Here is a 27,319-nt window from a genome sequence, read left to right on the forward strand (position 1 = left end):
AAAAAAAGTTTAGATCAAAGTAACCAATTCAAAGGTGTGTACATTGAACGTTCGTGAAGAATAAGAGCCTGGCAGAAGGTCAGAGCCAGTAGCCATGGCAGTTGCATGGCTAGGCTTGGCAGAGGAAGGAGATGGAAGATGAAACTGGAAGGAAAGAGAAAAGAAATCTTGGCTTGTCTCTGGACAGTATGGAAACACGTGATCAGACAATATAGAATTTCAAAACCTTTTGGAATAATGGGACTCATTACTTGATGAATTAGAGGGAGAACAGCTCTCCTGATATTTTAAAGATGACAGGGAATAGAAGTAGCTTAAACACATAAATTTGGCTTCTCTTAGTACCTGAAACAATGACCAAAAGAGTGACAGCTGGAGGCAGAGTTCCCAAGTGATGGATGGACTACCTGACCTTGACGGGGGTGTGATGAGCACCTTCTCTAAAGCTTTACAGAGAGATCAAAGCACAGGAAAGAATGGGCGCTGTGACAGTGCCCCTAAGGAGAGGAGGTCTTCAAGGAGGTGAGGCTGAATGCAAGGAATCTACTGAGGAAAAGATGAGCATAGACCACGAAAGAAGTGTTAAGATCAAGAACTTGAGCAGCAGTTATAGAAGTTGAATGGAGGAGAGCAAAAGAAGAAACGTCTTATCGACATAAGCTTTGAGATTGGACAGCCACTTGGATGAATATAGTGAAGGATGATTCAGACTTCTCAGCACTGGGGACGTAATGGTATTGAGTACAGGAGGGAAGGAGCCAAAGAGAAAAAATGAGCCTCTTTTGACACTGTGTTCATTGGATTTAGTTTTGGTGACACTGAATCCAAAATGTCTAGAGTCTCTCATGGGCATGGATGAGCTTTGGCCTATCCAGTACGTATTCACTTTGATAACACATGTAGTAGTGAGTGGCCCTGTGCGTGGATTCTGATTTTATAGCAAAAAGATTGAGAACCCAGGGCCAGTTTTGGGGAGGCTTACCTCTCTTGGTAAGAGGTGGTTCAACACTTTTCAACAAAGGAGAAAACTCTTGAGTGTCCAGTGACATAGGAAGCGAACTAGGCTTGCTCTAAGCATCTTGGAAGCTCAGCTTAGAAAAGAAGCCTCTGAGAAGCAGAAGCTCATAGGCCTGTCCTGCTTATTGTGTATTCATGTAACATCTTCAAAGGAGTCAGAGAAATAATCATCTCCAAACTCTATTTAGATCTAGTCACTAGGGATGTTGACTTACACATTGGCAGCCATGTGCTTAAACTGTGCTCTGTACATGCCTCTGGGTACCACTTTTCTGTTCGTCTTCTCTCTGTATGTTCAGGACACTGGCAGAACCCTCAAAAAGCTTTGTTTAATGTTCTTTTTATTCTGTGTAGACATATCCTCACCTCCACCATCAATGTCTCATGCATCTGTAGTGCATTTTCTAGTAATGGGGATGGGGCTTTTCTGAGGCACTGTGGATGAGTGGAAATACCCTGGGAAGCTAGCTATTGAAGTCTAAAGGATAGGGGCTCAAACCCTCACCTTTCACATTGCTAGCTCTGTTTCTCTTCCAACCCCAGTTTGTTTCCTCATCTGTAGAACGTGGGTGATAATACCTAGCTGGCAGGGTTATGTGAAATCAGCCACGATAAGCACTACCACCAAATAAATTGGAGCATTTTATTATCTGCCAAAACTCTTACCTAGTGGAAGCCTCTAGGCTTGGCTAATGAAAAAATATGCCTGTAGGACATGTAGAAGCTACTCAATCCCTCAGTCAGGTTGATACCTTTGGGTCCATTCCCTGGACTCCACTCCATGGATTGGACCTAATGCCTTGTATACAAAGATACCCATGGTCCTCTTGTGCCCAGCCTCAAGCATTCTTTCAACATGATGGGAAGAAGTGTGGAGGAGGTCTGGGCAGACACGGTTATGGTTGCATGTTCATTAGCACAGTGTTTAGAGATTTTTGGAAAGAGAATATCAGGAAAGGGGACCCAAAGTTTGATATTTACATAATAATTTGAAACTTACTTTTTGAATCCTAGGATTCTAGGAATGTAGACAAAACAAAGTGTTCTACTGATGGCATAGAAAGGTTTTTATCATCATAAATCTTAGCCTTTTTGGTCTTTTCTGGGGTTTGCTGAATTCACAGTCATATGTTGTTTCACAGCAATTATCACCTGACCATCTTCTACTTTATTATTAAGACAGTGATATTCTGGGAAATTTATAGCATAAGAGAAGCCTCTCAAGTTAAAAATCTCAAAGCCTACCAGTCCACATTGGGAAGAGATTTAAGAACCCCTGCAAAACAAATCCTCTTCCATGCCCCAATTTCTGAACTAACTGATAAATAAAATACAAGGAAAAAAATCAGATGGAAGACTAGACTATAACCTCTACTATTAGAAAATTTATTTTTTAGCTACAGGCGAATGTGCTTCCTAATGCTGGAACACAAACAAACCCACCCAGTCGCTGGCAGTGCAGGACCACCACAGGCCTTCCCATGGGAGGGGGCTGCCCTCCTGTGTAGAGCTGATGGAGGTCCAGGTGGCTGTGTGCTTCCTGCCAGCACCTGTCTCCCTAAGGGAAAGAGGAGAGGAAGGGGTGGGACGAGTCACGTCCGGTGTCTACCTCCAATCACTACAATAAGTGAGGGAGTGGAGAGGCCCAGGTGTATGGGAGGGAAAAGGTACCGAGAGTGATGTAGCCCCTCTTCCTTAACATTCATCTTTGATAACTACTTTCTTTCATTCATTTATTCATCCTTCATATATTGAGTATCTGTCATGTGCCAAGGACTGTGTTAGCCCCTGGGGATACAAAGATGATTCATCCCTGCTCTAAAGAAATGTGGGATTTATTGCAGGAGACAGCTGGGAAACGGGTAGCTCACACTGACAACACTGGGACAGAGGCGCACATAGGTGCCACAGAGACTTGGGAGGGATTTGGGTCCAGATGCGGAGCCTCAGGTAAGATTTTTTTGGAGTGAGTGACTTCTAAGCTGTTTAGTAGGAATATCATTCTGGTGTTTTAAGTCTGAGCGAGAAGGTAGAACTTCTCTTCAGAAACCAGCTTGTGGGTGGAAGGAGGGGGTGTCTAAAATTGGATTACCACTGGATAAAAATTTAGAGCAAAAGTATCATTTCATAAATTCTGTGCTTTCTTAGAAATTAAAACCACAGGATGGTTGGATCCTGTTTATCTTTGTCAGTTTATTAGAGCTCAACTTTAGCGAGGAGAAACATCACAACAGAGTATTAAGTACAGATGTTCAGTATCCCAACAGTATGTCTGAAACTGAGGCATTTTCAAAAACACTAACTGTATAACCTAGGACAGCCTTTCCTATTGAGGGGTTTAAGGTGACTTGCAATAAAAAAAAGATTTAAAAAATAAAAGTAGGAAATCATACCCAGGATCACCTATATTACCAGCCTTTCTGGGCCTGGACTCCCGTGTCTGTTGGAATAATACTTTGCTCTACACACTCTCATAGGTAGATTGTCAGGATGAACTGGGGTGACAGATGTGCTGTGCTATAGACAGTTAAAAGTCCAAGACATCATTTTTAATATGCTCTTATAATAATGAAATACAAATGGATGCCAGCCTAAAGCAGAGTATATATTTTTAAACTAATCAGTTGCCTCTGGCACCAATATGCAACTTTGCAGCTGTGGTCAGGAAAACAGGGTAAGGCAGATTTGGGGAGGGAAATGTTTGCCTATAAAATAAATATATTTTAATGGGAAAAATCTTTACCAGTGCCTTAAAAAACAGAGTAGTGAGGGTGGAAATAAAAGTTCTGCTGTCTCTCAAGGAGAACATTCATACTGTTGATTCGTTTGGAGAAGGATTCATATACTATGCCTGATCTCTTTAGGATACCATGACAAATAGAAAGAACAACTGGTAAGAGTAATTCACAATGGATGGGTTCCATTCCCGCTGATTAACTGGGTTTAGATACCCAGTGAGAGAATATCACTTCCTTCCTTCATTCAATAAATAGTTATTGACCATCCACTATGTGCCAGCAGTGTTCTAGATGCTAGGATTCTGCAGGAAATGAAAGAGATAAAAATCCCTGATCTTGCAGAGCTTTCATTTTACAGAAGGAAGAAAGGCGATAAATAAAACAATAAGTATAATCGGTAGGAGTGATGTAAGGTGGTGATACATAAGTGCTACGTAGGAAAATGAAGCACAGAGGGGTTGGGATTAGTGGGGGTGGGATACAACTTAAATAGGGTGGTCGGAGAAGGCCTGTCTGAGAAGGGGAGATTTGAACAAAGGTCTGACAGAGGTGAGAGGGTGAGCCATGAGACTGTAGAGGGAAGAGCTTTCCGAGCAGGAGGATCAGCCAGTCCAGCCCGCATGTTTAAGGAACAACCTGGAGGCCAGTGTGGTGAGAGCAGAGTGAGTGAATGAGTGAAAGTAGGGGTAGGCCAGGTCTGAGGGGTGATGTGGATGAATGTGGATGTGACTGGGAGATGGGGGTGGTGAGAGGGGGTGGAGGAAGGCTACAAATGTTGGAGGTTCTTATAGGCCATTGTTAGGACTTCGGCATTTTCTCTGAGTGAGACGGGGGGCAGAGGAGTGATACTACCTAGGTTTTAACAGAAACTCTTTGAAGGCTTTGTTGAAAATAGGTTTCAGGGGGCAAGAATTCAAGCAGGAAGACCAGTTAAGAGGCTTTTTTTAAAAATCAGTTCATATGATGAGTGTCTTCTACATGCCAGCCACTATTCTAGGTGCAAGGGATCCAAAAGTGAGCAAAGCAGACAATCCCCTTCCCTTGTGGAGCGTACATTCTGGAGGGAGGGGACAAACAATAATTAAAGAATAAGTAAACTAGTAATTTAGGGACCAGTAAATACAATGGAGAAAACTAACACGGGGAGGGGAGGTGGCACACCATTGCAATAATGCAGGCAAGAGTTGCTAATGACCTGTACCAGCATCCGGGCAGTAGGGGTGGTGAGAAGTATTTGAAAGGTAAAGCTGATAGGATTTACTGACACATTAGATGTGGGTTGAGAAGAAAAAAAAAAAAAAAAAACACTAGAGAAACAGCAATGACTCCTAGGTTTTTGACCTGAGCAGTTGGAAGGATGGAGTTGCCATAAACTGAGACGGGAAAAATTGCAGGAAGAGCAGTTCCGGGCAAGGGGTGGGGATCAGAAGTTTGGTTTGACCAAGTTATATTTGGAGATGCCTAGTAGGTATCTTACTGGTGAGACCAATTATAATAACATCCTACCTACTGCAGTTCTTTGCAGTGTACTCAGTTTTTCCACATGCACCATCTCATTAATTGCGGAGGGACTCCTTTTCAAACATGTAATAAAACAAATGGATATTCCTGAGTCCTGAGGACAACAGCTCCAGAATAGGAGAAATCTCTCACTACATTTGGGTCCGTTTGTGGTATGATAATTCAAAATCCACTATTCATTTTCTTAATTGCATTGTAAGATTCCATTTTTTTATAATAGGTTGGCACCAAGAACATACTATAAAAATGGGCTTTTCCAGAAAAGAAACTGAAGATTGGCATCATAGCCTAGAATTATAATGAAAAGAAAGAAACACTTTTGAATTATGATGGAAGATAAAACATGCATATTTTCCTTTTTTAAATTAATTACGAACACAAAAACTCAATATAAAAATGCATAAAAGACTTATAAACAATTTTCTCCATGACACCTTAGCCATGAACTTTTGATTTTTTAAAACTAGAATTCTGTTAAATTAGAAGCATGTAATAACAAATTCCCTTTTTTATTTTTATATCTCTGATGAATCTTGTATATATTCATTATATGAATGAATTTGAACCTGTTAACCAGAAAGAAAATAATCTGACGGGGACTGAAATTTCCTAGTGTAATAATTAACATATGTTCAATGCTTTTTGGTTAGCAAAGCTCTTTACACATGTATGTTATCTCGTTCCGTCTTCCTAAGACTCCTGTGAGGCCAGGATTTTATAGACAAGGAAACTGAGATTCGAGAGTGGAGGTTACCTTCCCAAGATTATATAATCCCATGGTAGCTTGGTACTAGCTCCTACTGTAGCCAAATTACAAAGCAATGGGACTTGATTTTTGGTTACCGAGCAGCCACAACTGTCTGCTCTCATCTGAAATTAATAACAGAACAAACTATTCAGCTTTTATTAATGTGTCAAGCACTTTAAAAAATGTTTTTTATGTATTATCTTGTTTTTATCCTCACATTAATGCTATGAAGTACGTACTTTAAAAAGTAAATACCCTAATTGAGAAAGACAAGGCACGAAGATATAGGTAACTTTCTCAGGGTCACTCAGCCAAGGGTAGCAGCATCATGACTCACACCCAGCCACTTTGAACCTGTAGTTCATGCACTTGGCCTGAGCATCCAGAGCCCAAAGTTTCCATGTTTGCAGTGAAGACCCTGTGGGAATAGTACAGAGGAAGATATTAGTGGTCATTTATACTTTAGTGTAGATTGGTTTCTGTTGCTGAGAGTAACTTTTGTTAGCAGGGAAAGGAGGAGAGTAGAAGATCTGGAGGGAGATAAGACAAAAATAGCAAAAAAGGTAGACAAACAGGAGCTATTGCTAAAGGCAGATTTTCTTTATTCCCCAGTGCTCTCCAGAGCTTGAACTGTTGCTGAATGCTTAGAATTACTTTCTGAGTTTTCACCCAAATAATGACAGCTCTCTTTTTCACCAACACTTTTTTATGTGTAAAACACACAATTTTAATCAGTAATTGAATTTAGAGCAAGTCAGTGAATGATATGTCATATTTACACAATTTTTAAATGACTAAGGACTGTATTTCCTCTTTCAGAGAAGAGCCAGTGGATAAGGACAAGAGAGAATTAAAAAAAAAAAAAAAGGGGTGGGGGACTTCCCTGGTGGCACAGTGGTTGAGAGTCCGCCTGCCGATGCAGGGGACGCGGGTTTGTGCCCCGGTCTGGGAAGATCCCACATGCCGCGGAGCCCGTGAGCCATGGCCGCTGAGCCTGCGCGTCCGCAGCCTGTGCTCCACAACGGGAGAGGCCACAACAGTGAGAGGCCCGCGTACCACAAAAAAAAAAAAAAAAGTTAGCGGCTTCCTTTCACAAAACAGTTTTTCATTACTGATGCCTGCACTATTCCTTTAGTCTTTAAATTTTTTTTTTAATTTACATTCAATGAAATTCACTCTTCAGTGTACAGTTCTAAGAGTTTTATAACATCATAGATTCTTCCAGCCAACACCAGACAGGATACAGAACAATTCTAAAGAACTCCCTCCTCTTTCTTATCTACTCTTTCTTATCTACTCTTAAGTTATTGTCTGACGTCACTTAGTGCCAGGGAACTTACTTTACTTTGATCTATTTCCACATTGATTTTTATTCTTCTGTCAGTACTGCTACTATCCCCATTATATTTTAATTTTTTATATTCTTCTGAATTAGAAAGAGACCTACATAACTACAGTACTTTAGTATATGATAATAGTGACATTTCTTATTGGAAGAGGGAAAGGGATTATTCAGTAAAGTATATTGGGATGACTGAGTAGCTGTTCAGAAAAAATAAAATTCCTTACACCAAAATAAATTCCAGGTGGTGCAAAAAATATAACATAGAAATATTAAGCCTTAAAATACCAAGAAAAAAATAGGAGAAACTTTTTGTGGAATATTGGAGTGAGAAAGGCCTTTCAAATAATACAAAAAAAAAAAAAAAACACCAGAATCCATGAAAAGAAAACTGATAAATTCTACTCTAAAAGGTATTAAAAATGTATGCATTGGAAAAAAACACCATAGACAAAGTCAAAAGACAATGATAAAGTGGGAAAAATATTTGCAACACCTGTGGCAGAGGGCTAAATTATGTAATATATAAATAGTTTTTTAAAGTCAGTAAGAGAAAGACCAACAATCCAACAGAAAGACAACAAAATGACATAAACATAGAGAAATGGAAAACATTTGAAAGATGTCTCATTCATGTAGCATAAAAGCAATACAAATTAAAACTCGAATGGTATTTTTACCTATCAGATTAGCAAAGATCAAAAAGGATCTTGACACAATCTTGGTAAGTGTGTGGAAAACAGGCACTCTCCTATACTGTTAGAGGACTGTAAATTGGTTCAACCTCTTCAGAGGACAATTTCGTTTTATATGTATGTGTGTGTGTGTGTGTGTGTGTGTATAAATTTTAAATGTAAGCCATGCATTGTGTTGGACATATGAGCAAAGATATACATCAAGTGTTCATTGCAAGTGATTATAATAAAAGATTGGTAACACCAATCATATCCACCAATATGATATACATTAGAAACCCTTTAAAAATAAGGGTAGGGAGGGCTTCCCTGGTGGCGCAGTGGTTGAGAGTCCGCCTGCCGATGCAGGGGACACTGATTCGTGCCCCGGTCCGGGAGCATCCCACATGCCGTGGAGCGACGGGGCCCGTGAGCCATGGCCGCTGAGCCTGCGCGTCCGGAGCCTGTGCTCCGCAACGGGAGAGGCCACAGCAGTGAGAGGCCCGCGTACCGCAAAAAGAAAAAAAGAAAAGGTAGGGGGACTTCCCTTGTGGTCCAGTGGTAAAGAATCCGTCTTACAATGTAGGAAACGCGGTTCGATCCCTGGTCAGGGAACTAAGATCCCACATGCCGCGGGGCAACTAAGCCCTTGCGCCACAACTACTGAGCTCGCGCATCCCAACTAGAGAGCCCACGTGCCGCAAACTAAAGAGCCTACACGCCCTGGAGCCTGTGCGCCACGACTAGAGAGAGGAAACCCGCACGCCACAGCTAGAGAGAAGCCCACACGCCGCAACGAAAGATCCCGCGTGCTTCAACAAAGATCCTGCGTGCCGCAACTAAGACCCCGACGCAGCCAAAAATAAGTAAATAAATAAATCTTTTTTTTAAAAGTAAGGATAGGTCTGTATGAATTCATGGAATAATCTTTGAGTTATATTAAGTAAGCAAAGGAGAGCACTAAGAAAAAGTATGTATAAAATACCTACTACCATAGAGTGGAGGATGTATATACACACTTGACTGTGTGTCGAAGGATGGAAACTGGTTCATTGGGGGGTAGTTCTTTAGTGCCTTGCCCAACGAAAATGAAAGATATTATTGAGTTTTAAATCCCCTTTTATGTCAAATATAATGCTTTATTTAATTTTTAAAGTATTTGTCCAATGAACTAAAATTCTTCTTTATACCCCAACCACTAACTGTAGTGACCAAAACTCACACAGTGGAGGCAGGGAAGGGGGGTGGTTCATAAAATCCTTGGCAAATTTTATACATCTAGTTTTTAGTTGCACTAACCTGAACTTCGAGTGTGATAGCAAAAATATGTGCTCTTTCTGGTAAAGAATACTATTCTTTTTCCCTCACAGAGAACATGGAACTGAGTACAAGGATAGCATTTTCACTCTCAGTAGCTATTATTTGGTCACAAGTTCTGCTTTAGGAACCCATTGGATACAGATGCACACATGCTATCTTAAGTCATAATTTTTCATAAATACTTTTTGCAGAGTATTTCTACTTTTTGTACAACCCAAGTTTTTAATGTCTAAATTTGAAAAGGAAAGAGAAAAATACTTATTGGAAATCAGGCACTTCGATAGGTATTTTCATATGCATTACCTTAGTTGCACTTGATTGTTATTTTAATCTGCAGAATTGGACTCATTAGCCCTCTTTTTAAAAAGAGAAAACTGAGACTGAACCAGAATTCAAATCGGGGTCTGTTGGACTCTAAAGCCCCGTGCTTTCTACTCTACCAGGACACTTACTGTGTTTCAAGATATAATATCATACACCTTTCCTCTGAAAATCCTAAGACATGCCATAAAGAACATTTTTTTCTTTTTTGGCCTCACTGCGTGGCATGTGGGGTCTTAGTTCCCCAACCAGGGATCACACCTGTGCCCCCTGCACTGGAAGCGGGGAGTCTCAACCAGTGGACCGCCAGGGAAGTCCCAAAGAACTTTTAAATTATTCCAATAAAAACTCTTGGGTACATTGAATTGGATGAAAAACAGGAATGAGAGCAGGAAAAAAGAGAGAAAAATGAACTTTGTAAAGAAGGAGTGAGTTACAAAAGAGAACAGACAATAGATGATTACATTCATTTAGGTTATCATAACCCATTCAGGTCTTATTTTTGCCTCAGTTTTTTACTTTTTCATATGACAGAAATGACAGATGAGTTTTAAGATTTTCTTCATAAAGATAACAATGGCAATGTAGGAAACTTGAAAAATACAGAAAAGTATTTTAAAAATCATATTCTCCTATAACCAACTACTATTAACATTTTGGTCTGGTTTCCCCCATTTTTCAGCGCATGTCTATGTGTATATTTATATAAGATGATTGTGGCCTACTGAATATAATATTTTTTATGTTATTTTCTTAAAGAATATTTTACACCTTTTCTTACTTCATAAAAAAATAAAAAGCTAGGAAATGTGATTTTAAATATTTTTACTTATTCTCCTACCATAGACCGTTAACTTTTGTTCCAACCTATGGAATATGCTCCACTCCAGCATATTGTCGAACATATATTTTTGTCCCCAACTTGAATAATTTTATTAGGCTAGATTTCTAGAATTGGAATTACTAGTGCAAACAGTATGAATATTCCTCTTGATACACATTTCCAAATTGCTTTTCAGAAAAGTTGTGCCATCTTACACCCTTACAAATTATATTTGAGTCTGATATAACATTAACCCTTGAGAGGTTTGAGTATTTTTTTTTAATTGGTGGAAGGCAGATATCTCAGGGTGTAATGCCCTTAATCAGATTTTGGAATCAGTAGTCCCTGATTGGATGAGTTTAGCAGTTTTCTTCAACTGTTTTAATATAAAGTACATTGGGATTCTGGAGATTTCCCATCTTGTTGGCTAAGCCTCTCCTTAGGGATCACTCTCTGGATTGCTCCTGTGGAGACGGTCGCCTATTAGACATTCACAGAGGGGGTGAAGCCTTAAAGAGCTGGGAGTATTAGAGTAAATAATATTTACTATGCTGAACTTTTTATATAGAGACACTCAGAGAGGTTACTGGCTTGCCAAGGTCACATTTCTAGTAAGAGACTGAATGGATTCAATCCAGGATTTTCTGATTCTAAAATTCATTTTCTATTAACTACCTTGCACTGCTGTAAAAATAAAAATATTATTTGGGGCTTTCAGGTTCTGTTTGTCTTCATTTTATTTAAGATTAAGACTTACTGGAAGGTGTTTTAAAATCACTCATAATCCCAGTCTTTAGAGATAATCACTTTCTGTGCATATTTTCCAGTCATTTTCTGTGCATATTTTAAACATAATTGATCATGATATGTGTGTGTGTGCGTATATATATATATATATACACATATATACAGTTTTGTAAACTAATTTTATTTCATATTATAAACATGTCATGGTGTCGTTATTATTTTAAAACATTTTTAATGGCTGCAATAGTCCATCAGTTGGTTCCAGTTTGTTGCACTTATAAGTAATGCTGTAATGAACATCTTGGAGCATAAATCTTTATATGTACTCTTAAGTATTTGTTGAGGGTATAGTCCCAGAAGTGGTTTTCCAAAGTTACACTGCCTTTGGAGAGGCTGCAGAAGCCTTTCAAGAGGGAGCGATCTAATCTATTGATCTGCGTTTCTTTTCTTAGTAAACCCCAGCTGAATCCAGGGTTTATTCCCTGTGGCTCTTTAATATTACTTTCACCTGTGCCTACCCATCTACGTGGTTGCTTCTGATCAATAAATATGTTCTATCAGTTGCACAACACGTGGGCATACACGTAAAAATACATGACATAGAATGTGGATTAGTCATTAGAAATAAATTTAAATGAACTGAAACAAGGCTGTATTCCTATCCTTTAAGTTATTATGAAAAAGAATATTATAGGCAGTATAAATAGGTTGTTTACAGGAAACACTCACTGTAAAGTACCTCTTTATCACACAGATTTTGGTAACATAACGTCAGAGCACCTCCAGTTTACAAGTTGCTCTGATCCCCTTCTCTCTGTGTGCACACATGAATTGTCTTATACCTTCCTTTCTGTACGTTTTACCCCAAATCATGATGTCACTTGAGCCCCTGCCCCCTATGAAGATCTCTAATACAAGTAGAGAGACCAGCAGAGCAAAGCCATCTGCTTAAATTGATTCTTTTCATGATTTTTTGAGAACTATTGGCACATTAAACATTTCATGCAAATTGTTACCATACATGTTAAGTAATGCTAATATATTAAAGTTCGAATTCATTAGCTTTTCAGGAAGAAGGCTTGTGGGTATGTTATTCTGTAATAATTTACTAGTGATAAGTAGGCTTTAATTTCATGCCCTGAGGGCTGTGTCTTTTTGTGTTGTTGGTAGCTTGTTTGTAGAGACAAAAGATCTGCAGAGATAATAGAATGAGGTAACTGACTGCACAGATGTGATCAAAGTAATGGAAATTCAGTGTGGTTATCTTCTAGATTCCAAACATCTGGATGAAAACTACAATATCCATTCATTCACGTGGGAATTTCTAAACCTCTGAATACTGGGGATTCATGTGTCAACAAAGGCTGTGTTTCCTTGGCTGTATAATTACGTTAATAATGCTAACCCAGGCCCTGTAAACTTGTCGATACTCATAGATTTCTTCGAAGGAAAAAACTCCAATATCCTCCAGCATTTCTTTTGTGACCTGGCAAGAAATAGTGCTGTTCAAGTTCTCAAATGAGTTCAATTGTAATGGACTTCATTTAGAAATTAGCCAATCTATTTTCTAATAGTTTCCACATTTTTTTCTAGAAATGAAAGTTTTCTCACAGGGCTTTTTTTAAAAACTAGTAACATGTGATAGTGCCGTTAAGATTGCAGAAACTGTTTCAATCAGGTATTTAGTCATCTCACTGCTTCAGTTTGCAACTGAATGCGTTCTCGTGCACCGTCAGGTGTCACTGATAAACATTTAGAAAATTGCAGTCTGAAGACACAGTGATGTGTTCAAGTCTGCATTCCTAAGCTTGTTTGGATGGCTCCTGTCCAGTAACCAGCACATTCCTGGGCAGGCAGTAAGTCTAGCTGAATGAAATTGAATTTTTGACTAGCATTTTTAAAGGGATATCTGCACATGTGAATATGTCGGAGCTTCTGAACACAAGGGAACATGTGAAGTGTATACTGATTTTGGGATAGGAGGGGAAAGGTTTAAAGTGTTAGGATGCCTAATGGTCTTAATGGTGTTTAGAATGGAAATCTGGTATCTTTGATAATTTTATAAATTATTTCTTCCTCTTGAAGGAAAAATTCAATAGACTTTTTCTCCTCCATTTTCAAACATTCAAGTCTCTGATCCTTAAATGTTTATTTTCCCTGACCTTATGGCAGAGAGATTCACAACGTCCCATCTTTTCTCCTTCCCCTCGGCGATTGACATCCCCATTACCCAACTCTTGTTTCTTTGCTCATGCAGCTTCCTCTGTGATCCCCAATCCATCTGAACTTGTCAACCAACACATCTTTTACAGCCCGTCATCACAGCCATCTCCATCTCCTCTACAAATCTTTTCCTGTTCCCCTGCCAGGTGTCACTTTTCTGTCCTTTAACACCCTAAAGATTTTTATTTATATTACTTTTAGGCACTCATATTTTCACTTTCTGTACTCATCTCTCCCCACTAGACTCTAACATTTCATGGATAACCATGTGTCTGGCTTATCTTTTTATCTCCCATAAAACTTAGCATAGAGCCTGGCACAGAGGAAGTGTTCACATGAGAGAGAGAGACAGAGACAGAGAAAGAGTAAGAGAGAGAGGGAGAGGACATGAATATATTAAACTATCTTTCCTTGATGCACCACAGTGGTTAGACTTGGTAGAGTTTAAAGGAATGAAGAATTGGTATTCCCTCCTTTTACATAGTTGGAATCTCTGATGAAACAGATCACAAACTTCTCTTCAAACTTTGTGTCTGCCAGGGTTTGGGGAACTTTGTTGCTTCCTGTGTCTGGAAGTAAATTCAGAATGTCAGAACTAAGAAGGACCTACTGCATAGCACAGGGAATTTTACTCAATAACTTGTAATAACCTATAATGGAACTGTATTTTAAAAAGAATAGGCACGTACATATGTATATATATAACTGAATCACGTTGCTGTAAACTTGAAACTAACACAACATTGTAAGTCGACTATATTTCAAAAAAAAATTTTTTTAAGACAAATGTCTGTGCTTGCTTCGGCAGCACATATACTAAAAAAAAAAGAAGAAGACAAATATCTAACACATACACACACACACACTCACACACACAAAGAATGTCAAAGCTCACTAGCTGTCTTACATTGTCTTTCCTGCCAAGGTGCCTCACCAGGTCATCCCTCCTCCCCCTCCCTCTCCCCAGCAGAGGAGCTGGCCATCACTATCCTCAGGCCATTCAGCCCCAGGCCACCTGGCCACTCAACCTCCTGGTGGCCGCTCTGTGGACACTGGAGGGGGCTTCGTCCAAAGGTCAGCTCTCCTTTCACACCCAAGCTCTACACAGAAATCTATCTAAATTTTCTCGCTCTTCTGTTTTTCAGTGATTACACGCATTTCAGGGTCGCTAAATTTGAACTAGATCTTGAATCTGGCTGCCTACTTTCAAAACAAGCTGATGCACTCACATTTTCTAGTTTGTCAGATTGGAGTGGTTTTATTGATATCATTTTTATCTTAAAGAAACATCAACTGACATTGATACAAATATTTTATTATCTTAATATCTTGTTTTTCAGTCATATTTTTCCCCAAAACAGGAAAACTCCAAGCATCTTTTATTCAAAACAATTTGACCACTTTCTTAGCACCATGGTCAGGTATGATTGTTGGGTGAAGGCTGTCACAGACTCAAAACTGATTCATCTAGAAATGCCGTGATTCCTCTATCCAGACACATTCCTTATTCCTTCTTATTCAGAAAAACACAAAACTAACAAACAAACAAAAAACCAGACAACCTGGGAACAACAAAAGTTGGAATTCTCTTTGGCTTGCAGGCAGTCAGTTACATCGATTTCTGAGGACATAGAGGCTGTTCTCCCAGGGAACACCTGCAGGGTTGTAAAGAGCAGGGCTAATGGGTGATCTCTGCCACTCTCCCTGCCCATCCCACAATCTCCCTAGAGATAGATTCCAGCATCCGCAGAGGCCCAACTGCATGAACCGTTTTTCTAGTTGATCATCCTGAGGCCCAACTTGTACTGCCTAAGTGAAGGATTATAGAATTAGCAATGCATATGGTAAGTGGGCAACACAGAAGGATATGGGATCAAGTTCTGATTTGGGATTTTGGTATTTACCCCTGTGGCTAAGACTAAGAGTCTTGGGTAATCTGAAGAAATATGTTAGAAAGAGAAAAAGTACAATCAGATTAGCCCAAGTAAGAGCTGGTGGAAGCTTCTTATAGGAATGTTTTTTTCCAAAATGTTAAGAAAATGGTCCATGGTGATACTGCTCATGTAGGTAAAATGGCTACTAAAAAAAAAGCAAACGCTTTCTTTTTCAGAAACAGGCAAGCAATCATAATTTGATTTCTAATAGTCATGTTTGCCATGAGGACTTTTACAATGAGGTTATATAAGCAAATTGATTTCCCTTTTGACTTTTTCAGAAAATCGTAAAATGCCCCTGAATCTTCCCTCCAGAATTCTCAAAAATGCCTACAATAATCTTCCTAGAAAATTATTTTCTGGATTTCATGATGTCCTGAAGCTCTTCCAGCAGCATTTGATTATTGCTGCTGTAAATAGGCAAAAATTATAATTAAGAAAGATAATGAATGTGATATAATAGCATAGTACACACAGTTGTATATAATTCATTACCACATCTCCCCCTTTACTTGATTTTATATTCATGTTGAAAGCTCTTAACTGGGCATGTGTAATTGATTCACCATGGTATATGTGGTTGTTTTAATAAAAAGTTTCAACTGAGGCTTTTGTTTAACAGGATAACTCCCTCATTCCACTGTTTCTTTAGGAAAATCAAATTCAACTTATGTCATATCATCTCTGGAACTACATCCTGTTATAGGTGAACACTGCCTATTTTAGCTACAATAATGGAAGATGAGTCAGACTTTCTTCCTTCCCTTGTTTTTCCTGTGTCCTTGATTTTTCCCAGAATCAACTTTCTATAGAATAAATTTCCCTGGGCACTTTTTGTTCCATTCGATGGAACTCAGAGACTCTCAGATTTTTGTAGTTGTAATATCCTTTTCTTAAAAAGGCAAACACATTACCACCTCTCTCAGCATTGCTCTCTTTTTTAAAAACCAGAATAAAGTTTGGAGAAGTTTTAATAGCCTGTGAGAGCATTAAAGGCCTTCTGGGATGTTTTGTCTCATGATTGAAGAAGGGACAATAGCCAATTGTTAGCCTCATGGTAACGTTGAGTGGCTCAATTATTTGGATGCTAACCCTACTTTCAAAATGGCAAAATAGAGAATGGGATGTAATACAGACTTTTCCAGATTTAGTGCTATGTATGGTCAACGAAGAACTATATTCACAGACCAAAAAGAAAAAGAAAAAAAAAGTACCATGTATCCTAGGATCAATCAGCATGCATGTTTCTGACGTCACCAGTATGGTAAAAACGTCATAGGAAATCCTGCTGTGTGTCTGCAGTGACCAGGGCTGACATGCCCACACTGCTCCGCTAGGACCATCAAACCAAGCCCTCGTGGTTCAGCATCTGTCATCAGTCATCTAGTCTTAGAACCTTAGCTTACTCTTCATGCCTTTTTGTTCCTTCTCAACCTACCTACCTATTCACATGTGAAAAAACACTTTTTTTCCTCCTAATGGCTAACAGGTTTAACAGGTTATTTTATCTACTAGCTTCCTCCTTATCTCTCCCACATCCTCTTTGTGCCCTAGAAGCAGGTAAATTCACTACCAGCTAATTATAGTACATCATTTTCAATACATAACTTTCTGTTGAGACTTCTGAAAGCATATCAAAGTAGAGCAATAGGCTGAATGAAACAATTAATAAAGAGTATTTTACTGAGCTTTTTAAAAAAAGCAAATTTCCCCCATACCAGTGAGTGAGAGGCACATACAGAATGGCTAAATGCAGAGGTATTTCTCAAATCTGTTCAGGTTAATCTGACATAGGATAGGCTGGGGAAGAAATCAATGGATTCACGTTGCTAGACAGTACAGTGTATCATATATTTAGATCATTTTATATAAAGCTGTTATTGGACGAATTCTTCTAAAACAAAAATACTACAACAACAAAAAGTTTCTTAATAATAGACATCAGGGGAAGCTTATGTTCCTCCTCTGTTCCATGCTGATTTAACACAACCATACCCACGTGACCATCACAGCTCTGCGTGGGTGACTTAGCTCTAATGACCAATAGGACTTGGCCCAGATTGGTGGAAATTTTATCTCTAGGTGTGCTTAACAAGGGAAACAAGAAGTCTGAGCAGTTTTCTGTGAAACAGAAAATCAAAGGAAGAGAAGCAGATGATGTCAACAAGGGGGAAAAATCTGGCAAAGGAATTTGGTATTATTCCCTCAATTATCTGTGTTTTTTAAGAAATGCAAATCCTTTTCATCTTTTAGATGGTGCATGTCTCGTGTTAGTCCTGAAAACTTATGCCTTTTACAAGTATTGTTAAGAAATTTGAAATTAAGTAATAGTCTATCTAAAAATTTTAGTAAAGAAAGAATGTGAATAAATCCTTGGAGTTTGTGGTAAAGAAGTGAATTGAAGGACACCAGAAAACAAAATGTTCATTTGGATATATGAACCAATGAAACACCAGAACCACAGAATTTTTTCTCTCTAAACTATAGTGAAGCTCTTAAATATAAGTATAAAAACCAACAACAAAACGTTCATATACTGTGAAAAGGACAGTTGGCTGAAGTGTGGTACCTGAGGTTCCAGGTTTACACGGGATCTTGATGGTTTGTGCCTGAACAGAAGGGTTCTAGCGTGGGAAGACTACAAATGTTAGTACTGTAAGAGCATTTTGTGCATCATAAAATTCTAGACTCCCCACTGAGCCTGTAAAGACAGTGTGCTCTAAATGGTTTTCCACCACTTTTCTGGAGAACCCAGTCCCTTCTATAAAGACTCCTCTTCCATATTTAGAGATAGAGGCACCGGAACATTTCATGATCTTTAGGAGGGTGATAGTGTGAAAAGTAAGGTGGTAAAATGAACTACTTTCCTCCCCTTTCTACCTAATTTCTTTCTCCTGTGCTTTTAAAGACTAGGATATCTCTTTCTGACCCCAGAGCTCATGTTTAACTCAGAAAGTATACTTTACAAATGTCCTGCATGTTCTAATTCGTATGATGGAAGGAGAAAAGAGCTCATCTGAGCACCAATTTGACATCGTTTTATTCCAACAGTCTTTGGAAGCCAACACCCCTTCCCTTTTTGACTGTCTAAAATGCCCTTGCTAGCCAGGTCCCTCTGCTAGCTACAGTGTTTGCACATTTCCTTGTTAATCAGCCGCGTAGGCTCGGAGACTGTGTGTTTTGGTGTTGTTTCTGTGTGCAATCTCGTGCTGCTTCCTGAACGCATGTGTCCCTTCCCTTCACAGCCTACTCGACACCCAGCACCTCCCCCGCAAACCGATTCGTCAGTGTTGGACCACGGGATCCAAGCTTTGTAAATATCCCTCAACAGACACAGGTGGGCCGCTCTCATCTTTTCTGTATGTGGTGCAGCTTGTTTTATTCATCAGGTGCATTGTAACTCGTCTTTCGGCACAACAGGCTGCATTTCCCAGCCCCTGTTCAGTCCCCTTTCCTCCCGACCCCTACCCATCCTGGCCCTTCAGCCACATTTCCATGTGTTCTTAGAAATCATGGAAAACAGTGCCTGCAATTTTTGCTTCTTGTATTGAGGGGGTAGGAGAGGAGGGCTTCTGTGCCAGAACTGCTTTTGCTATGGGAAGAAAATTTTCCCAGGCTGGATAGCGTGTGCTCCCTCTTTTAGGAATCTGTGCCTCTCTACGTGCAAGCAGACAGAAGTAGGCCCCTATTGAACCTGGAAAGTATACTCTGGCTGCCGGCGACATCAGAGTGCATGCTGGGCATGGGGGGCCAGTCACTCTTATGTACTCATTATAGGGTCCCCAGGAACCTGGCAGACTTCCTAAGAGAAAGGAAAAGAAAGGGTTCCTGAGCTCTGTTAAGTTGCTGGTGTTGGTACTGAAATAGGAGGTGTTTGTTACTGGCTTCGCTGGCCCCAGTGGGGTGGGAGGGGATTATGTGAATATAATGTCATATTTTGAGGTAGGTGATTGAAAAAGTATGCCAGGACATCTAGAGTTTGTTTTTCAATAGATAGTTGTGTTTTGTGCTAGTACAGGCCAAGGAGAAAGAATCTCTTTTAAAAGTTTTGAAATAGCTGCTGTTAATTGAGAAACAGTGAAAGACTTTCGGAATTCAAAGGTAGCATATATAAAGATACTTAGAGACTTGTGGAAAAGAATTAGATGCAAGTTTTGGAAGAATCTACTCTCTGATCTCCTAATTAGAATATGACTGTATATTATCAGAATTGACATAAAGAATTTTCTCTTTGAGGTTCTCATCACAGGGTTTGAAAAATTCTCCAAGATATTTTGTGCATGCGCCTCGGTATGTAATCTCCAGATGCCTAATTTATAACTATTCATCTTTGTTTGTAACACTATGAGCAGGTGCTTATGAATGAGATAGATTTGCTTTCCTGGGTCCGTTTGCTTTCTCTGCGAAGGGTTTTAGTTTATTGCTGTGTCAACAGCGTGGGTTAAACAGCATTGCATCCGAAGCCTTCCTTACACTGAAACAGGGTCACAGAAAGTACAGCCTCAGAGGAGGCAGCTGGGAGGAGAGGGAGAGGGGAAGGAGGGAGGGGAGGGAGAAGGTTAACTCTTGAATTTCCCACTTCTGCTGTTTCTTCTGAAACTGGCAGGTACATGGCATCTGGGATTAACATCGCCTATTCAGTACTCCCCATAAAATTGTTCAAGTTTATTGCTTATTTTCTCATACCTTCAAATATTTAACTGGTGAATTTGAAGTTGAATAATTACCTCAAAGGCATTACAGTAGAAGAACATTTCTTATTGTACTTTTGGCTCACATGATCAAGGTCAATGAGAAGGGGAGAACTGGAGACAGTAGCTTTACATTGGATGATTGCTTTTCTCAAAGCACCAGTGGGCTCAGGTTACTTCATTAAGAACCTCAAAAATGCAGTTTGGAAATGTCCTGTTTTGTATTTTATATAGTATTTTTATATAAGCTGTGATTCACTGAACTGAAACTGTACCCTGCATTCCATTCAATTTGTTTCTCTATAATCAAAACGTATTCTATTCCAACATGGCTTTGTTTCACAAATGCCTTATTTAACCCAGAAACTGAGTCTTCATGATGTTGACCACAAAAATTCAATTCTTAAAAATCCAGATTTTCTACACATCTGTATGAATGATGTCATGTAGACCCAGTGTTGGCATCTGGAACTGAATTTTTTGGGTTTCTGTTAAATATTTGGCATCATAGAGACAACAGCTTAAATGTTTTTTATCACAGTGACACCTGCCACTTTTGGCTAGAAGAAAGCCATCCCCAATTGTCTTATGAGAAACCGCACTAATGGAGTTACTCTTTTTCCCCAAAAAAATATCCTGAGATAAAAATTATGTGCTCTAAGTATTTTAAATATTTAGGTATATATATTAACTCTTTTTTTTTTTTTTTGGAGGAACTACTTTCTGGAACCATTTAAAGTGGTAGGCATATATAGATATAGATCATAAAAATAATATTTTTAGGTAATCTTTTTGAGAGGACATCAGAAGAGGAATTTTTACAGGAATTTTTTAAGACATAATTTGAACATGGCCTGCAGATTAGTAATTTCCTAGGCAAACTTGCATTTTTCTATATAAATATTTTTGTTAATAAGGCATGAAATTTGTATTAGTTGAATTATGGGAAAAGTTTTCTGGGAAAACAATATTTTCTTTTCTGCCTTTAAAGAAGTAAAAATTGAAGTGTCACCCAAGCAGATAGCTAAGCTTTATAAATGCAGGAGAGGTATCCTGCACAGAAATCCATAAACAAATACAAAATAAAATGGTCTCCCTTTTCCCCAAAGAAACCTCTTAAAATACTTGAAACATCAACCTATAGAAGACAGATTAGATATGGTCCCTGTTTTTTCCAGCAGATAGAATTCCAACTAATGAATAGACATTTGAAGTAGGCAGCTTTCAGTTTATCATAAGACCTTTCTTTAAAAAAAAAAAAAAAAAAGAGTTCTTTGATTATACATAGCCTCTATTTATTGAGCATTTTCTATGTACTAAGTACCTTAGGAACATTATCCAACGAATCTTGACAGCTACCCAATAGGATATGTATAATTATCTCCACTTTATAGATTTGAAACCTGAGGTCTGAAGAGATTGTTGAGTTTCCCAAGACCACACATGATGAGGAGCAGAGCAAGAATGCATCCCCAGTTTTGTCTGACTCCAAGGCCTATGCTCTCAAACCACTGTGCTGTACTGCCTCATGGGTCGGTGAGCACCTTTCCCTGCAGATATTCAAACAGAGACTGATGCTCAACTCTCAGGAATACCACTGACGTATTCCCTGGTTTTAAATCTGAGATTGCACTAAAATCTAATCATGAGTGTATACCCCAAAGAATCGAAAGCCGGGTCTCCAAGAGATACTTGTACACCCATGTTCTTAGCAGCATTATTCACAATAGCCAAAAGGTAAAAGCAATCCAAATGTCCATTGACAGATAAATGGATAAACAAAATATGGTATCTACATTTTATTGTATATATACCATTTTAATGTGGTGTCATACATATTATTCAGAATTAAAAAGAAAGGGAATTCTGCAGTATGTTACAATATAGATGAACTTTGAAGACATTATGCAAAGTGAAATAGGCCAGTCCCAAAAGGACGAATACTATACGATTCCACTTATGTGAGGTACCTAGTGTAGTCAGATTCATAGAGACAAAAAGTAGAATGGTGGTTGCCAAGAGCTGGGGAGAGGGCAGAATAGAGAGTTATTGTTTGGTGGTATAGAGTGTTAGTTTTATAAGATGAAAAAAGCTCTGAAGATGTGTGGTAGTGATGGTTGCACAACAGTGTGAATGTCCTGAATATCACTAAACTGTCCACTTAAAAATGGTTAAAATGGGGCTTCCCTGGTGGCGCAGTTGTTGAGAGTCTGTCTGCTGATGCGGGGGACGCGGGTTCATGCCCCGGTCCGGGAGGGTCCTGCATGCTGCAGAGCGGCTGGGCCCATGAGCCATGGCCACTGGGCCTGCGCGTCCGGGGCTTGTGCTCCGCGGTGGGAGAGGCCACGGCAGTGAGAGGCCCGCGTACCACAAAAAAAAAAAAAAAAAAAAAAAAATAGTTAAGATGGTAAATTTTATGTTGTGTGTATTTCACCGCAATTTTTTAAATGTAATCATTAGATAAACTCTTCATGGTCCTTTCTCCACTTGAGAGTCTAAAATTCTGTAAAACAGCCAGGAAGAGTGAATTGTTTATCAAAAAACCCACTGTCATTTTGTGCTCTCATGTCCAACACATAGTGGGTAGCCAGCAGATACGGGTTGAATCTAAATGATTCATAAGGAAGTTTAAAAATAATGACTTTTTCTTATTACAGTCGTGATACATGTTAATTGTGGAAAATACAGATGGGAAAAATAATAAAAATCACTTGTAGTCCTACTGTTAACATTTCTGTCTAAATCCATCCAGACTGCTTCTCTGCATACAAATATATTGCAAAAATGAGATCATATTATATACACTGTTTGGTAACGTGCTGTTTCTTCCCCGTAACAATATATTATGGCCTTCTTTCCATGTAAATTGGAAAAATTGAATATTGGCTTTTATTGCACCTATTCATCATCTGTAATGATTGGTAGGGAAAGATAACATGGATAATTGAAAGCCATTTTTTCTCCTCCTTCCCTTCCAGTCTATCTTTTTTCCTCCAGAGAATTCCTCCCTTCACTGAGACAGAATTGCCTTCTCTTTAGCCTTGCCTTGAGCTAGTTTTCTTTCATACTGCCTTCCAATTGCATTGTCTGTCTCACCCCAGCTTTTGGCTCTGTTGGAACATTCCTGCCAAGTTATCTGTCCCATTCTTCTGAATCACTTGTCTGCTACCTCTGCTACTATCATGATTTGCCTTTTGTTTTCCTTATACTCCTCCATTTTGTAGCTCATCATTAACATGGCGGGGGGGGGTAGCCACCTCCTGACAGCCTTTAGAACACCCATCTGTTCTAAGAAACCGTGACCACCCCGAATCTCTTATTTTTCAGTATTGTCCACCATGACAGTTGATACTAACATATAGCAAAGTCTCTGGAGCATAGAGTATTTACTTCACTTTGGACACTATTAATGTCCCCTGCACGCCCACTGAATGATATAAGAGAGCATGGCATCGTCTCAAACAGCAGAAAGCCAATGGCCATTTCAGTTGCATCTCATAATTTAATCTGATCCCTGAAAACGAGAGCCATTAAGAGGAGGCATTTATTTAGAGAAAAAAAGTTAATATTTCATCATGAGGTAATAAATAGAAATACCAATTCCCACACAGAAGGACTGAGCAAAGAACTCATTTTTTTTCAGGTTCTAGTTTAATCAGAATGTTCAAATAAAATGCTTAACCTGCAGAACACCAATGAGGACTAATTCTTTAAAATGAAAAATCAGTGCAAACCATACTAAAAACCAGGCATTTCTTCCCTGCCACCCAAATCTATCACTGTTCTACCTCAACAGAATTGTGGTATCTGAAATGCTATTTAAAACCAAATTACCATTTGGGTTATTAGAAGAATCGCTTGGCATGGCATGGGCCTGATTTGTTGACAAAAAGGCACAGGTGCTGTAACCTTTGCTTAATAAATCATTTAGTTGCCTGACTCGCAAGTAGTGTGGCTGCCTCTGCCTCATGAAATTTACAAATGTATGCACAAACCACACACTTCACTGTGCTGGAAACCTGCTGATCTGGAGAGGTCCCTGCAGAGCTAAATTATGGGCACAGCACCCGTTGTCTGCCTTTGGTGGGGATGCACAGGGAACATAGGGAGGTGGTGGATATGGAGAGCGTTTGGATCTGTTGCCATTCTGTGTGTCATATTCCTGAAACTCTGCCTAAGAAACCAAAGCTCAGGCAATCTGCAAAATGCAAAACTTCCTAAGTCCCTTTCATCCGTCACTCATCATTTCTGACTATATTCCCAAGACCTACAGAAGGCAGGGAATAACAATTCTCCTCAAGTTGTTCAAACTCTAATAGAGGAAACATGTAAAAAATAATAGTAATGACAACATTAATAATGCAGTGTGATACCAGTTACAACAAGGATTTGCCTAAGAGGCTTTGAGACCAGAGAGCTGAGTAGAAGAACTTTCCAAAGAGTGGAAGGGACAGAAAAGGCTAGATAGCTTTTCTCTCCTTGTCTAACTTCGGGCTGATGATATGGCTCTGGTTCTTATACATTTTACCTTTTTTCTGTACTTTTAATTTTTTCCGTGAGCTGGTCGATAAGGCTTTATCCCATCTTAGGTAGAGAGACACGCTGAGCTCTGTCTTCTCTGGACCAAGCAGATAAAATTAGAATCCTTTCCCACTGCTGGCATATCAGCCAGACCCACCCCCCTACCCCGCCCAATCCCTCATTTCCAAGAAACAGCCCTTCTTGCGTAATGTTCTCACCCAGGACACCAAGCTCACTTGAGATTGCACTGCAGTTAGCTGAAGCCATTCCCTGCTCCGACTCCAGCTGTCTGTCTGTAGGAGGTTAGGTACCACACAGAAGTTCAAGGAGCAGCCTGGATAGTTGCAAAGGCAGGAAACTCAGATTTCGTTAGAGAAAGGAAAGTAAAAAATATCCTCCCCCTTCTAGTTAGCATTGGATCTGAGCATTTTTGTTACAAGCCCATACAACTGAAAACTCCCAGGATTGGAGAGGAATGGCAGATAAAATTCCATTTACTCCTAACTTTGAAAAAAGTTAATTGGCCAAATGGGCATTCTGTATTAAGCTCCAGTGCGTGCCAGGTTCTGTGCCTGCACTCCCTACAGGCCTCAGAGCCCTCTAAGATTGGTGCTGTTATCCCTATTTTACAGATGAGGAAACTGAAGTTTCAAAGAGTATACTTGCCCCATGGCAAACGAGGTAGCCAGGGTTTGAACCAGTCTGTCTCCAGAACTGCTCTCTTTCCTGAATACTATCTTCATCCTTAACCATTTATAATGAAAGGTTACTGACCATTTTCTCTTTATGGTCTAAGATTGACTCATCCTCTTACATCAAGGAATAGGACCGACGCTGCACTTGGTTCTTCTGAAGACCTGCCCCAGTTTCCTATTAGCCTGCATCTGTGAAATCAAGACTGAGTTCATTCTCTCATCCTGCCTGGGAAAAAGACCTTTACTAATGACATTAGTCTGCATCTGTGAGAACAGCCAGCCTCTGCCCAGAGCCCAGATAGCAGAGCAGCTGAGATTGTGAGCTTTCCTTTCAGATCTTGGTTGGAGCTTTATTTCATCACTTAGCAGTAGTATGTGTACCTCATTTTTTGTAGGTTTAAAATTTTTTTCTTTGTAATTCAATCTTTCTAGCCTGGTTTATTAACTGTAAAATGGTGATAACTGTATTTGTCTACCTTCTACAGTTGTTTTGAGTCTTAAATTCTGTTAGTGTAGAGAAAGTAAGTGCTTGACACCTGTTAAATGCTCAACAAATAATAGCATTTGTTGTTCAGTTGATAACTAAACTCATATTTAAACAGTATTTTCTGGATTACAAAGTATTTTCTCATTTGATCTTCAGAGCAACCCTTTGAAGTAGGCAGAGCCGTTATTATTATCCCCATTATACAGATTTTAAAACTGAGGTTTAAAGAGAGGGAAGTGAATTCCCCAGAACCACATAGCCGGGGGCTCGTAGAGCCAGGACACAAACCCGCTTCTGATTCCAGAGCCCACACTCCCTTCAGCATGCCCCATCAGGGAAGGACTTGTATGCGTCCTCATGTGCTACTGTGTAGATATGGGCAGAACCTGCCCACCAAACGCTGGATCTAAAGTAACCATCCAGTTAGGACAAAATTAGGACAACACCTCCACAAGATCAGAATCTCGTGGATTCTTCCACTGAGCATCTGCCCTAAAGGTACTCCAAAAGCCTCATTCAACTGGGTACATCTATCCTTGCCCTGCACCCCATTTCTTCTCTTAAGCCAAATTGTGCCCCAAGGAAGAGGAGACTTCCCAAGGGGAAATCATGTCTCTGAGGGTGGCAAGGACTGTGGCAAATGAGTGTACCCCTCAGAATCTGCGGGGAAAGGCAGTGCCTGGTCATTCTTTTCTCTTATGTTCTCTGCTCCAGCCGTAGGTGTTGAATAGTCAGCACCGCCTCACGGAGATGTTACCCCTGCCATCTGCTCCCTCTTACTGTGGGCAGGAGCGACTCCCCCAGCTTCCCAGCCCTCACCCCAGCCTGTAAGTTCTTACCACGTTCTCTTCACAAACACTTGGCAGCTGACTCACGGACAGCCTATGAGACACGCTTAAAATACATTTTTCAATAAACAGAACCGTTGTCTTTCAAGTTTTTTTAATTGGGCAGTGCGTTTTAGTTGTCCTCAGCCACAAATTTCACTTCTGAGCCAAGTGAGAGCCTCAGTTCTAGGTACTGGTCTCCTTTTTCTCACTCAGTTTTTAATACTTCGGAGATCCCATCATGTTTAATGGCATATTTTGGTTTGGTTTTAGCCTTTCTGTTTGTTTGTTGCCTTGCTCCAAAAAGATTTGGGGAAACTTCTTAGTTGAAGCAAATTGATGATCGTTGAAAGAATTAAGGTGCTTACATGGGATCTGGCACACAGTAGGTGCACAATAAATAGTGGTTCTTTTCATGCTTACTTCTTTTCCAGTATTTAAATGAGATCAGTGGCAATGGAGAAGGGGAAGAGAAAAGGGGGAGTTCACAGGAAATTTTAGATTTCGTGGAAGAAGAGAAAGGACCAAACGTCTGGTATTTATTTAATTAGCCCTTGGGATTGTGGGAAAAGTGGGATAGAAAATGAAGCGGGGGGAAAGATTGAAACAAGAAGCTGTGAATGGGTGTAAAGAGCTGAGAGGAGTTAGATCAGAATTTGATGATAGCCTTACAGTGAAGTCAGAAAACCA

At 39.6% G+C, this 27,319-nt stretch overlaps 1 protein-coding gene across 2 annotated transcripts in view; it reads left to right on the forward strand.

Annotated features, from left to right (window-relative positions):
• Positions 1–27,319, forward strand: part of NFIA (nuclear factor I A) — a gene marked incomplete at its 3' end in the record, with an annotated part of 386,636 nt that overhangs the window by 337,035 nt on the left and 22,282 nt on the right. Inside the window, exon 10 of one of the 2 annotated variants that reach the window (XM_079728577.1) lies at positions 18,654–18,808. The exons of the other annotated variant lie outside the window; for it this stretch is intronic. Coding sequence (XP_079584703.1) covers positions 18,654–18,808 — 155 coding nt within the window. Of the gene's footprint in view, positions 1–18,653; positions 18,809–27,319 lie in introns of those variants that run through there. 2 annotated transcript variants of the gene reach the window in all.

The sequence above is a fragment of the Hyperoodon ampullatus genome, assembly GCF_949752795.1.
Source record: "Hyperoodon ampullatus genome assembly, chromosome: 2".
Taxonomy (NCBI): Eukaryota; Metazoa; Chordata; class Mammalia; order Artiodactyla; family Ziphiidae; genus Hyperoodon; species Hyperoodon ampullatus.